Below are 13,512 nucleotides of genomic sequence, written 5' to 3' on the forward strand. Positions count from 1 at the left end.
GATCCACTGGGGAGTTCTTTCAAGCCTTTAAAGAGAACCTACTGGGCTAGAGAGATGGTACAGTAGATACAGTGCTTTCCTTGCACACAACCAACCCAGGTTTGATACCCGGTATCCCATACAGTCCCCTGAGCTAGGTTAATTTCTGAGTGAAGACCCACAAGTAACCTCTGAGCACTGTCAGGTGTGGCCAAAAAATAAACAAAGCAAATAAATAGGACCTTCTGCCAATCCTTATCTGGCTTTTCCAGGAAACTAAAGAAACAGGGTCCAGAGTTATAGTACTGTAAGAATGGTGTTAACTTTGCACGTGGCCAATGGGGGTCTGATCCCTGGCACCCCATATGGTCCCTTAAGTCTGCCAGAAGTAACCCCTGATCATTGCTGGGCATGCCCCCCAAAAAAATAAAACAAAGAAAGAGGAAAGAAATAGAGAAAACAGTTAGCTTCTATAAAACTAACATCATCCTGACAATAAAAGTAGACAGAGATAGGCCTACATCCTTGATGAACAAAGATGCAAAGATTCTTAACAAAATACTAGCAAACAACTCATCAAAAAGATCATACTTCATAACCAGGTATGATTTAGCCTAGGCATGCAAAGATGGTTTAACTACACAGATCAATCAACATAATGCACCATATCAACAAAATCAATAAAAGAAATATTTAAAAAAAAATCAGATGATCATCTCAGAGAATGCAAAGAAAGTATTGAACTAGCACTCATTGATGCTAAAAAAAAAAAAAACTCTCAGCAGAATTTAATCCTATGCTAAATTCCTCCCGCATGTGGAGTTTCTTCTTTCTCTTCTACTTTCCAATAAATTTTTCTACCTTGTGAAAAAGAAAAAAGTTTGGGGGACAGAAACAGTTAGACAGTTAGAGTGCTTGCTTTGAATGTGGCTGACCCAGATTTGATCCCCAGCATCCCATGAATCCACCAAACAACACCAGGAAAGTAATTCCTAGGTGCAGAGTCAGGAAAAAATCCTTAGCATGCTGGGTGTGGCCCCAAAACAAATTAACAAAAAAAAGAAGGAAAAACAAAAACTCTCAACAAAATGTGAATTGAAGGCACTTTCCTCAATATATTCAAAGCCATTTGCCCCACAGTAAACATTATACTCATGGTAGAAAGCTAGCCACGTTCGATCCCCCGGCGTCCCATATGGTCCCCCCAAGCCAGGGGCGATTTCTGAGCACATAGCCAGGAGTAACCCCTGAGCATCAAACGGGTGTGGCCCAAAAACCAAAAAAAAAAAAAAAAAAAAAAGAAAGCTAGCCACATATAGCAGCAGATTGCAGTTAGGCAGAGAAGGGATCACTGTGACAATGAAAGCTGGAAATGATCACTCTGGGCAAGAACTGGGTGCTGAAAAAAAAAGGGAAAGTAATGTGCTTAATAGTAAAATAAAATAATAGTACTTCAAACCATAATGTTTCAAAGGAAAGTAGGACCGGTCTAGTTGGACTCTATAGGGGTAAACAGGCTTTCCCCCTATCTTTCCCTACACTAATGGGAATGCACTCTGGGAGGAGGGCAGGCTGCTCTAGCACTGGTTTATGTTGGGACAGTCAGTGGAAATTTTTTCTCTTTGTTTTCATATTGATAGTATTGTGTGCATATATTCTATATATTCATAATATCCATCTTGTATTGGAACCTTGATACTGCCCTACAAAGCTCATTTCTAATATTTTACTGCCTCAGTCCCAACCCTTACTTCCCCACATCCTCCCATGTAGGTGCAGCTAATGACATGAAGCTCACCACATAGAGTGATAAGTGCAGTTAGAGAAATAACTACACTGAAAACTATCATAACAATGTGAATGAATGAGGGGAAAAAGAAAGCCTGTCTCGAGTACAGGTGTGGGTGGGGTGGGGAGTAGGTAGATCTGGGAAATTGGTGGTGGGAATCCTGCACTGGTGAAGGGGGGTGTTCTTTACATGACTGTAATCATACAACTACAATTATATTTTTAATCACGGTGTTTAAATAAAGATAATAAAAAAATAAAATAAAAGGAAAGTAGGAGAAGAGAGAGAGCTAGAGAGAGAAGAAAATTGTCTGCCGTAGAGATTGGCTTGGGGAGGGAGATAGGAGTAAAACTGAGAACATTGATGGTAGGAATGTGCACTGCTGAAGGGATGAGTGTTGGAGCATCATATGATTAAAACTTAATCATGAACAACTTTGTAACTATCTCATAGTGATTCAATTAAAAATAAATTTTTAAAAGATAAAGTGGATGACCTTGGTTATGTACCTTTTAACATACATTACCACTAAAAAGACAATTCATTTAAAAAACAGATAATTTGGGGCCAGAGAGATGGCATGGAGGTAAGGCGTTTGCCTTGCATTCAGAAGGACAGTGGTTCGAATCCTGGCATCCCATATGATCCCCGAGCCTGCCAGGAGCGATTTCTGAGCGTAGAGACAGGAGTAACCCCTGAGCACTGCCGGATGTGACCCAAAAAACCAAAAAACAAACAAACAAACAAACAAAAACCAGATAATTTGGACTTAATTAAAATTAAATGTTTTGTTCTACAGAAGCCACCGTGAGAATATGAAAACAAGACACATACTGGGTGGGAAAAGCTGCAGAATCACATCTGAAAAAGAACTGTTAGTCAGAATATACAAAGAACTCTTAAGACTCAACAGGGAGGGGCCAGAGCAATAGGACGCCTTGCAAGCAGATGATCCAGATTTGATCCCTGGCATTCCAATTGGTCCCCCAAGACTGCCAGGAGTAATTTCTGAGCACAGAGCCTGTTAGCCCTGAATACCACTGTGTGTGGTCCCAAGACAAAAACAAACAAACAAACAAACAAACAAAACTCAACAGGGAGAAAGAACCAACCTGCCTGAAACAGGGTGGGCACAGAGTTAATCAGACACCTCTCAAAGAACACAGAGACTGTAAGTCAACAGATAAATAAGGTCACATCCGTGGAGAGAGAAAAAGGGGTAAGACTCCTGCCTTGCAGGGGGTTGCCACAGTCCCCCAAACACCACCGAGAACACAGAACTATAGGGCAAGCCTCCAGCACCACTGGGTGTGGCCCAACCTCTAAAAAATAATGGATTACTAAAGAAATGCAAATTAAAATCACCAGCACCACTGGGTGTGGTCCAATCACTCCCCAAAAAACAGGTTACAGGAGAACCGCAAATTTAAAATGCCTGAGGTGGGCCAGAGGGATAACACAGTGGCAGGGCCTTTGCCTTGCAAACGGCCACCTGGGACAGATCAGGGTTTGGTTCCCGGCATTCCATATGGTCCTTTGAGCCTGCCAGGAGTGATTTCTGAGACCAAAGCCAGGAGTAACCCCTGAGTGCCACCGGGTGTGGCCAAAAACCAAAAGCCCAACAACAACAACCACAACAACAAAACCTGAGGATACTACAGGCCTACCCAGCATGGACAATACCTACTGCCAGAAGGGAACAGGCAGTGGGCACTGCCCTTCTCTGCAGTAAAGTACAGACAGAACTCACAGACCACACAGATTCATTCAGGCCCTAAGACCCAACCTGGTATTATCTGGTATATTATGGAGAAAGAAATGCACGTGGCCATGGCTGGACAGCAGTAAAGCCTGGGCACTCTTGTAGGATTACTGGGGAGACCCAAATCCAAGGGCATCTCTGGTCCTCAGAGTTCTGAGCTGGGCAGCATCAGTGTTAATTCTGCCCTGGGCACCAGGAAGCAAAGGGCACCCATGGACAGACAGCGATTGTGTCTGTAAGGACAGATAGTCAGGACAGACAACTGACAGCAATGATGGCGACCCAGAGGCAGTCCTGACCCCACACTGTCCTGAGGGAGCAACCAAGTGGGTCAGGAGACTCACTGGGTGCAGCCGTGGTGTCCCCAGCAGGGCTGGCCAGTGATGCCGGGATGTACACAGAGGTGCTCAGGTCCAGGGGCTGGCTGCCCATGCGGCTGACATTCCGCTGATTGTCCGCAGTCTCAGGCTGTTCCTCCACCTTCTGCAGACAGGTGCTGGGCAGTGCCTGCACAGACCCCAGGCCAGGCACCCTGCTGGCCTCCAGGTCGCAGTGTGGCTCCCTGCAATAAACAACAGAGACGGACCCAGCACCCTCAGTGAAGAAAGTCCGGCTCCTTAGAATTGCCGCCCTGTGCCCTACCTCGTGGCCTCATCAGTCTGCTCAGTCCACTGGCCCAGCCAGCTTGCCAGTCCTTGTACAAGGACAGACACAGCCCATCTTCCAGGTGTGCAGGAAACCAAGAGTGCAGGAAACTTTCCAGCAGTGAGCCCAAAGCGGACTTGGCCTAGAGTCTAGGCCCTAGACCAAGCACGGAGACTGGGGGCCTAGGAAGGAGAGTTGGCGCCGGCATGGGCTGGGCTGGGCCCACGGAGGGAGGGTCTGGTAGGCTTTGGGGACATACCTGACCGTGGGCACACAGCTGGCCCAGAGACTTCCAGAGTCCTTCCCACATGAACTCCCAAGTCACTGGGCCCCTCCTGTAAACACACTTATCTGTCTACACCCCTTTTCAGAAAAACACACCCTGGAAATGAGCTACTTTAAGGGAACAAGCAGAAAATCCACAGGGTCCCCAAAGCGACTACTTGGCCCATGGATGTTCCCTGACCACTGGGCCCAATCCTTATCAGGGTTTGGTTCTTCCCTGACGTCGGCAGAGTCCCTCCACCTCCAGGTGACCCCGTGCCACTCACTTGGGCTGGTGGTTCCGCAGTTCCTTCTCCTTGTCCCGGTCCTCGGCCTCAGCGTCCCTGTCCACCTCCTCTTTTTCAGGGTCCTCGTGTGCGCTCTGCGCCTTGTGCCGGGCCCGGTGGCGCCTCGGTTCTTCGCCAGCCTCGGGCTCCCGGACATTGGGCCGCGGGCCTCGGTGGCGTGCACGCCGCTCGGCCTTGGCTGTGTCCTCCTTGGCCTCCCGGGTCGCGTCTGGAGCGTGGCGGTGCGCTCGGTGGCGTCGGGGCTCCCGCTCGGCCGTGTCCTCCGGGGAGCCGCGCCTGTGGTGACGCCGGCCACCACGCTCGTTGCGGGCCTCCTTCGGGCCTGCGGCCTCCTTGCTGCGGCTGCGGTGCGGGCGCGGCCGCTCATCGCGTGCGCCGGGCTCTGCGCCCTCGGGTTTCGGGGCGCCCTGTCCCGAGGCCCCGCCGTCCTGCGCAACCGGGGCCGGGCCAGGGGTCTTGTCCTTGTCGCGGTGCCTGTGGTGCCTGCGCGGCGGGTCAGCGGGCTCCGTGGGCTCGACGGGCTCCGGCCGGGCCTTGCACCCCGCAGGCCCACGGCCCGGCTCCACCACCAGCGGCCGATCCAGATGCGTCTTCATGTCGGGGCGCAGATGGCGCGTGGTGGCGTAGCGCAGCCTTTCCTCGGGGTCCATCTCGCTGTAGAGGGCCTCGCAGCTGGCACGCAGGTTCTGCAGCCGCAGCTGGCTGGCCCGCTGCTCCCACACCGAGCGTGCCTTAGCCGAGTTCTGCTGCCTGCTGTGAGAGACCCGAGTGAGGCCTGTGCACCGAGGCCGGGGGAAGCCACAGATGGACACACAGCCATGGAGGGATGGCAGCGAGGGCGCAGGGAGGAGCCCAGGACTGGTCGCGTGGGTGCAGAACAGCAGGGGGGTTGCCTGCACCGCCTGCGCAGGGGACCTGCGGTGAGCAACAGTCTGGGGGCTCACCTCAGGGACGCTGGAGCAATGAGAATGGTCAAAGACCAGGGAGTCTGGGAGATGGGAGTGACGGCACCAGAGCAAGGGCACAGACAGGCGTCTGGGCATGTGGGCCAATAGCCAGGTTGGGAAGTGGGAGTGTTGGGCATCTCCAAGGAACAGTGGAGACTGGGGGCAGAGGGCAGGACCCTGTGGCCACAAACAGCCCTAAACAGCTCCAGCTCCCACGCCGGGGAAGATGCTGGTAGAAGAGTCAGACCCAGGGAATGTGGCCTGGAGCAAGGAGCCCAAGGAAGCCAGTGGGGTACAAGGCACAGCGAGGAGCCAGGACTTCTGGGGTGGTGCCAAGAGGCAAGTGCCACTGTGTGTGCTGTAAACCCAGTGGAACATTCCCACACCATCTGGGGACCGAAACCTCAGCACCCCTGTGGCTGCGGTCAGGCTCGGGCCCTATGCACACAGTCCATCTAGGGCCTGCCACCTGCCATCCCACACACATGACCACAGGTGAGGTCCCAGTGCACAGGAACTGCCGAATGAGACCCCAGAGTGGGCAGTTCCAGGCTTCTGTGGACACGTGGAAACTTCAACGGCAGGACCTCATGCTTAGTGGCCAGGACCATGGGGACCTAAGACCACTGGCCATAGAACTCTGTCCCCATCACAGTCCTGTCCCCATTTCACAGATGAAGACTCTGAGCCCAAAGAGGGGCACCACAGCCAATGAGTGGAGTCTGGCTCACACGCATGCGAGGGCAGGAGGGGAGGCAGTTCCTAGAGGGTCCCAGCAGCAGTGGCATCAGCTGGCCCAGCATGGGACCCAGCCCCAGCAGAGTACTAACTGGCTTGCACAGAGCTGTCTCAGGGTCACCCACTGACATCTATCTGAGCACTACTTGCCCCATGAATGCCTGAAAACAGATATGGTTCCTTGACTGTGACCTGGATGCAGGGATCTGCCCTCCTGTGTGTGATAGCAGAGGCTCTAGCCACAGTGTCCAGCCACGTACAGTGACATGCACTCAGGGGAGATTAAGGGCTGAAGGCTGTGTCTGAGAACCACAATCCCAGGGCAACCTCTGTGGGAACACAAGGAAGGAGGCAGCAGGGTGAGGATCTCTGGAGGTGCAGTCCCAGCTTAAACCCTGCTCTCAGGTGCTGGGGGACACAGCCCAGTATCCTGTGCTGAGCTGGAGAGTCAGAGCCTGGGCAGGCCCCTAGCTGGCCCTGGTCATGCCAGGCCCAGGACCTCACCCCCTGAGGCATGGCCCCTTCCTCCCAGAACTTCTGTCCACCTCACTAGAACCCAGTGAAGAGTACGTGCCTGGCTGTATTTCTGTCCTCTCCACCAGCCACACAAGACCCCACAGATCTCTGCCAAGATGGCCAGACTGGTCCCTCACTCCTGCCTCCACTGAGTTCACAGCTGTGTAGACACCCAAAGGGACGTCTGCCCTCTGACTTCCAGTGGGGTGGCAAGCGGTTCCCTGGAACAGTCTGGCCTGAAGGTGCTCTCAGGGGCTCTCCTGGTGGCTGCCCAGCCCTGCTTGCAGACTCCAACATGTGCACCCCGTGGGACTGTCTCTGGGCCACTCAGCCCATCACTGTCTGCTGGGCAGTTCATATTCACGCCACACTCCACCAAGCGAGTCTGTCACACAGGCGCTGCCTCCCCTACCCTGACCCTTAGGGGCCCAGTAAGTAGTTCCTGCATATAGAATAGGACAGAGCCCTACTTGGGGCTGACCCAGGTGGAAACAAGGCTCAGCACAGGCAGGAGCACCCACTGCAGACTGGTGTCACCCCCAGGCTCCACCCCAGGCTCCGGCTAGAAAAGGACGTTTGACAGACAAGCTAGGAGAGAAGGAATGCAAGGATCCAGGGCTGTGCTAGGGAGCCCCAGCAGATGCCGTCCCACGGGGAGCTACAAGCAAGTACTGAGCAGTGCCCTGCACAGCCGGGACAGGAGAAGATCGCACCATCACAACACCAGAGTGACAGCCACACAGACGAACAGCAGACAAGAGGACAGAGGACAGGAGGGACGGAGGAGGGGTTGAGCGAGAGTCGGACCCCAGGTGCAGGGACATCAGGGAGCATGTCTGCCTGCAGCTCGAGGCCTCGTGGCTCCCTCCCATGAGTGGTGCTGGGCAGGAAGCAGTCAGGAGAGAAGGTGTGTGCGTGTGCTCGTAAAAGCACAATGGTACAGTAGCAGAGCCACTCACGCTGAGCTCACGCTGGAGACAGATGGGCTGCGAGATACAGTACCTCGAGTTTGCTTTACAAAACTGCACATGCAAGAAACAGAACAGAACAAGAGTGAGAAATCAAAGAGCAGCTGAGACACAGGAACACGCGGACACCGCGACAGGCTGGGTACAGGCCGCAGCACGCCTCTGGAGAGGATCTGGGGACACTTCCGTCACAACGGGCACCGGCCAGGACCTCGAGGTAAAAGAGAGGTTGAGAAAGAACGTGTCCAGCAGAAAAGCAGACCCCACCACAGCTGGAAGGCAAGGAGCTGTGGTTGGGGCCCGTCCTTCCCGGCTGGGCACGCACACCCTGGCCGGAGCTGAAAAGAACTGGTACTGCTCCATCTGTAATTCCAAACAGCCCCTCAATGCCCCACCCTCTTGGGGCCAGAGCCTCCAGGATAGAGCAGAGATCGTGAACACAGGTCTTACTTGCTTCCAGCTCCCAGATGCTTTATCCGGGATCTGCTGCTGTCCAGCCAACACCGTGTCAGCCTCCCCACCTTAGCTCCCAGGCCCTAAACCAGGGACTTCAAGCTCAACATGGCCCCTTCCCAGCTGCCTCCCCCTGCAATTTCCCATGGCTGTGATTCCAGGCATCTCAAATGGATTTCTAGAAGTGAGAAACTGAAGCTCTCTTCATCGTCTCTAAACCTTTCACTGCAAGTTGGCTTCACTTCTCCTATCTGAGCCATGTCTGCAGACATCTGTGAGGAGCTCAAAGCAACTCACCTGCCTGTGTGTGTGCAAGGATAATTGCACAGATGAGGGTGTGGCTAAGATGTGAGGCATGAGAGCATGAACAAGGTTGACTGAATATGTAAGTGCATTTGAGCATGTGAAGGAGCATGTGATTGTGTGCAAAAGAGGAAACACATGTGAAAATAGGCATGTAAATGTTTTAATGTGTCCATAAACATGAATTCATGTGAGGCACCTGTAAATGAGAACAGGTACACATGAGTGGATACTCATGAGTATAAATTGTGCTTCATGTAAATGTGTGTGACTGTCAGGTAGACTATGTGAGAGAGTGTATGAACAGACATGTGTGAGAAAATGTGTGAATGGGTGTAAACCTATTAGAGTGGATATGGTAGTGTGAATATATATATATATATCAGTTTGGCTATGTGTGAATGCATGAATAAGCATGTGAATGGAATGTAGATGGGAGGTGCTTGAGTATACATGTATATGACAGGTGTGAATATAAACACATGTGACCATGTAATCAAGTGTAAGAGTGGGACAGGTGAGTGGTGTGAAAAAGTATGAGTTGTGAGTGGAAAGGAGTTTGAACACATGTGAGTAAGAGATATGTGAATGGTGTGAAGATAAGCAAATGTGTGAGTGAAAATGTGAACATGTACATAAGACATGTACGTTCTGGGGACATGTGTGGGTATGAGTGTGAATGTGTGTAAGCCACATAGATGGTATGAACATGTATACAGGGTGTGAGTGTGGCATAGAAGCATGTGTGGATCTGAGTGAACTTGTGTGTAGAACATGAATGGTGGCAAGACATGTGTGACTGAATTGCTGTGAATATGTGTGAGTAAGGGCCATGTGAGGGATATGAGCATTGTGTGACTGACTGTGTGAGTGGATGTGAGTGTGAACACAGCTGTGGATCTATGTGAACATATGTGAGCATGAATAAGGAAAGTGTAAGCTGTCCCGGCCTGAATGTGCTTGTGTTCGGAAGCAGGTGATAAGGGTGACAGAGCTTGGAGAAGTGGGGAGGCCACGCTAGATGAGCCTCCTTCCCTGTCCTGGGACCTCCCTGGCTGTTATCAGTGGCCATGACCATTAGCCTAGTGGCCTCTGAAGGCCGGAGGGGTGCAGGAGCAGCGCTTTGGTTTTCAGGCAGATCGGACTGGGCACCCATAGGGGCTCCAGGCTTCCCAGAACCCTAGCTAGTCCTGCTCCACAGACCTCAGGGTACAGCAGACATCATTGGGAGCTCTCAATCAACACTGCAGTAGGCTCTGGAACATTAATGCAGGGGGAAGCAGGTGCTGTTGTCCAAACAAGAATCCCAGAAGACAGGAAACAGTTGGGGCAAGGAGGAGGGGCAGACAGACAACAGACAAGCAGGCCCCCAGTCCCAACAGAAGGAAGAAAGCCACAGCACACGGGAACCTCCCATGGGCCCACCACCCAAAGCCAGTTGTACCCAGTACCCAGGGGACAGACCAAGGCTCACAACATGCTGTAGATGGACATCCAGAGTTCCTTTCCACACCCCCACAGGAGTAATGGCTGTTTACCCCATAAGGAAAATATGGTCCTAGTCCAGGCATCCCTAGACTGTGTTCTCAACATGCTCCATGGCCCTGCGTGTGAGGCCCGAGTGAGGCAGGAGCACAGAATACTGTGGATATCAGCTCCACAGTGGGAAATACCAGACCCCTCTGCAGCCCATACTCCCTGCCAAGAGTTCAGCTCCTGCCTTTTCCAGGGCTCACCCTCAGTCACTGGGCCCCTGGCAGGCTACAAGAGCTGCCAGAAGCACATTTGTCCCCAGATAGGCAGAGCTGATGCTGGCGAGAGTGCCTCAGGCACATGTGAGGGTCAGCACTGTCCCAGGAATCTGCAGCCACTACTGTACTCAGGTCTGGGCAGAGCCAATCAGGTTCTCAGTGCATCTGGACAATGCAATAGGGCATGGGGGGAAGGTGTGGGGTCTACAGCCTGCCTGGCTCCCTTCAGGCTCAGCCATGCACCCCAACTGGGCCCCCAGGAGCCTGTGAGCTCCTTCAGCTACTCTCCCTCATGTGTCCATCACTTTCTGTGTGCCTCACAGCAAGTCATCTGCACATACCTCCTGGGAAAGAGGCCAGTGCACGCACTCACACATGCACAGACACTTGGGCATAGCTCACATTTGCAGACACTGGCGTGTACTCAGAGCAGACACTGTGCACATTCACACACACACACACACACACACACACACACACACACATATGCCACCAAGTGTCCATGGCTGATCCTGTGCTTGGGTCACAGTTCTCACAGGCCCAGAGAAAGAGCCTGGGGATCCGTCTTTCTAGTAAGGACAGGGACAGAACTACAGAGAGAACCACTGAGGTTGCACTCAGTCTCACAGTCCCTCCTGCCCACTGTGCTCCCACCTTACTGACCTTCCCTGTCCTAGTCCACATCCCTAACTCACAAGGTGGTCTCTGCCCCACCCTAGAACATGGAATACCTCTGCCTCCTCACAGAGACCACTTCAGAGGAGCCCAGGAAGAGTACTCCTGGGTCACAGAGGTACCTCTTTCATTTCTGGGCTCACAAAAGACATTTCTGGAAAATAGCATGAAACTGGCGTGCTGCCTCCTGATCCCGAACTCATGGCCTTTGCCCACCACCCACGAGTCTCCCAGGACCTGCTTCACTTCTGCACCCTGAGCAAAGCTGCAGTCTGAGGCCGCTGCGAACAACCAAACCCATAGCCTGAGGAAGCCCTGGAAGGGGAGTCCTGCAGAGGCCCAGCCCATGAGCCCTTCCAAGTGCTTACGCAGCGATGGAGATGTTGGCTGCAGACATGGGGCTGACTTCAGCCACTTCCTTGGCCTTCTGCAGAGCAAGCTTCTGATTGGCTGCTTCCTCCATCTCCTCTTCATCCTATTGGACACAGAGAGGCTTTCACGGGGCTACTCTCTCTGTTTCTCTCTTTCTCTGCTGCTGCTGCTGCTGCTGCTGTTGCCATCGGCTCTGAGACTGCCATCCTCCAGCTGCAAGAACACAGCTCCTCTACCCAGCATCCAACAAGAGGGGCCCAGGGCTCCTGCACCCACTTGTTCTGTGTCATCTCTCAGAGCCAAGCACCCCAATCCCAGCCAGTACACCAGGTTCAGCATTGGATTTCTCATCTGCCTTCAGCACATGGATCTCATCCAGTCCCATCGCACCTGGAAGGCCACCCTAGCCTGGCCCTGCATCTCTCTCCTCAGTGCATCCTGGGCACCTCCCATCCCCATGTGTCCAGAGATTTCTGTAGTCTTCAGGCCCAGCAGAAAACTGGGCCAAGTCTCTGTGTCTCACTGGCTCTCTGAGATCCCAGAGCTTCTCCCCAAGCCCCACTACCAAGTCCAACACTCCCTGGGGCTGATATTCCCAACACTCATCTGCGAGGGTCTCTCACTCAAGGCCTGCTGATGTTCCCTGCAGGAACCACCACCCAGAAAGGCCCAGGCCCTGAGAGCAAGCAGGGCCACATGCTCCCCTGAAGTCTGATGGAGGCACCTGCCCAGTCCCGACTGCACCAAGGAATCTTGGGAAAACCAAGGGATGCTGCCTGCAAACATTACTTAGTGCCACTTTCAAAACCAGAGAAAGCTGTTTTTGTGGGAATATCAGGAAGGGAAGAGCCAGGTTCAGCCTAGGGGTTCCTGACAAGTCCTAGGCATGGAGCACCTCTGAGATGCTGGTGGTGAGTACATGGGGCCAACAGTGTTTACGGATAGGCCTAGGCCCTGGGCACCCTCACCTTCACCCACAGGCCCCAAACTCTGACAAACAGGGGCTTGAACCATTCTCCTGTATCCGGACAGCCAGTCTGAGACTCAGCTCAGACCAAAGGCCCTGAGAATTCCCAGGAAGCAGCCAGAAAGAGGGAGATGGCCTGAGATGGCAGAGAAGCAGTGAGCAGAGGTCACAGGGAGCAGCACAGGCTGGGCCTGGGTTCAGCACTACAGCAGCTGTCAGACCCAGCTCAGGCCAAGGAAGGAGGTGGAAGGCTGAGGCGTGCAGGGCTGCAGAAAGCCAGTCAGACAGATACACACACAGCACATGTGTACACACACACACACACTATACACATACATATGCACAACAGGCATGTGCTGTGGACAGAACACATGTTCACGAACCCAGAGGCACATGCCCATGGATAGAATGCACACACATGTACACATGCCCATGGGCAGAGCACACATGCACACTTCTGCACAGGCTGTGCCTCATCTCACACACTGGCGCACAGCAGCAGCCTGCACAGGCTTCAGCTAGTCAAAGTGCAATCAGAGACTGAGGTGGCAGATGGGCCAGCCACGCTGTCAGGGGCTGTGGGGAAGCAGCTGACCAAGCAGGGGGCTTGTGTGATGTACACAGAAACCACCAGGGAAACATGTGGAATCACATGCCCCGCTGGGCTCAGGAATAATAGATGAGCCTTAGATATATATGCCTGCTGGGCACGACCTGAAAAAGAGGCTGCCTGCTGTACCCACTGTGCAGAGAATGGCTGCCCCTCCACCTCCAGCTTGCCAGCATCTTCCCTGGAGCCAGACGCAGGCACCCTCCACCCTAGAAGCCCCGCTGACAGTGCAGCTCCTGTCTCTCTCCCACCACTCTGGCTCCACCGGCTCCTCCTGCTTTCTGCCCTGCTCCCCCGGGCCTAACTTCTCAGAGATGCCCTCATGGTCCTCTTCCTCAGCCCCAAGCGCAAGGTCTCTAGACATCCCACCCCCGCCGCTGCTGGCTCAGGCCTTGAACCCAGCTCCTGGCCCCGATGGCTATCTGGTCTCCCCCATAACGGGTCAGTCCCTGGGGTTCCTGCCTC

At 53.2% G+C, this 13,512-nt stretch overlaps 1 protein-coding gene across 1 annotated transcript in view; it reads right to left on the reverse strand.

Annotated features, from left to right (window-relative positions):
• CACNA1B (calcium voltage-gated channel subunit alpha1 B) overlaps window positions 1–13,512 on the reverse strand; it is a 158,777-nt gene that overhangs the window by 63,807 nt on the left and 81,458 nt on the right. Inside the window, exons 18-20 of the mRNA XM_049781970.1 lie at window positions 11,467–11,573; window positions 4,727–5,500; window positions 3,875–4,092 (exon numbers count right to left, since the gene is read on the reverse strand). Coding sequence (XP_049637927.1) covers window positions 3,875–4,092; window positions 4,727–5,500; window positions 11,467–11,573 — 1,099 coding nt within the window. The remainder of the gene's footprint in view (window positions 1–3,874; window positions 4,093–4,726; window positions 5,501–11,466; window positions 11,574–13,512) is intronic.

Source organism: Suncus etruscus, chromosome 10 (assembly GCF_024139225.1).
Source record: "Suncus etruscus isolate mSunEtr1 chromosome 10, mSunEtr1.pri.cur, whole genome shotgun sequence".
NCBI lineage: Eukaryota > Metazoa > Chordata > Mammalia > Eulipotyphla > Soricidae > Suncus > Suncus etruscus.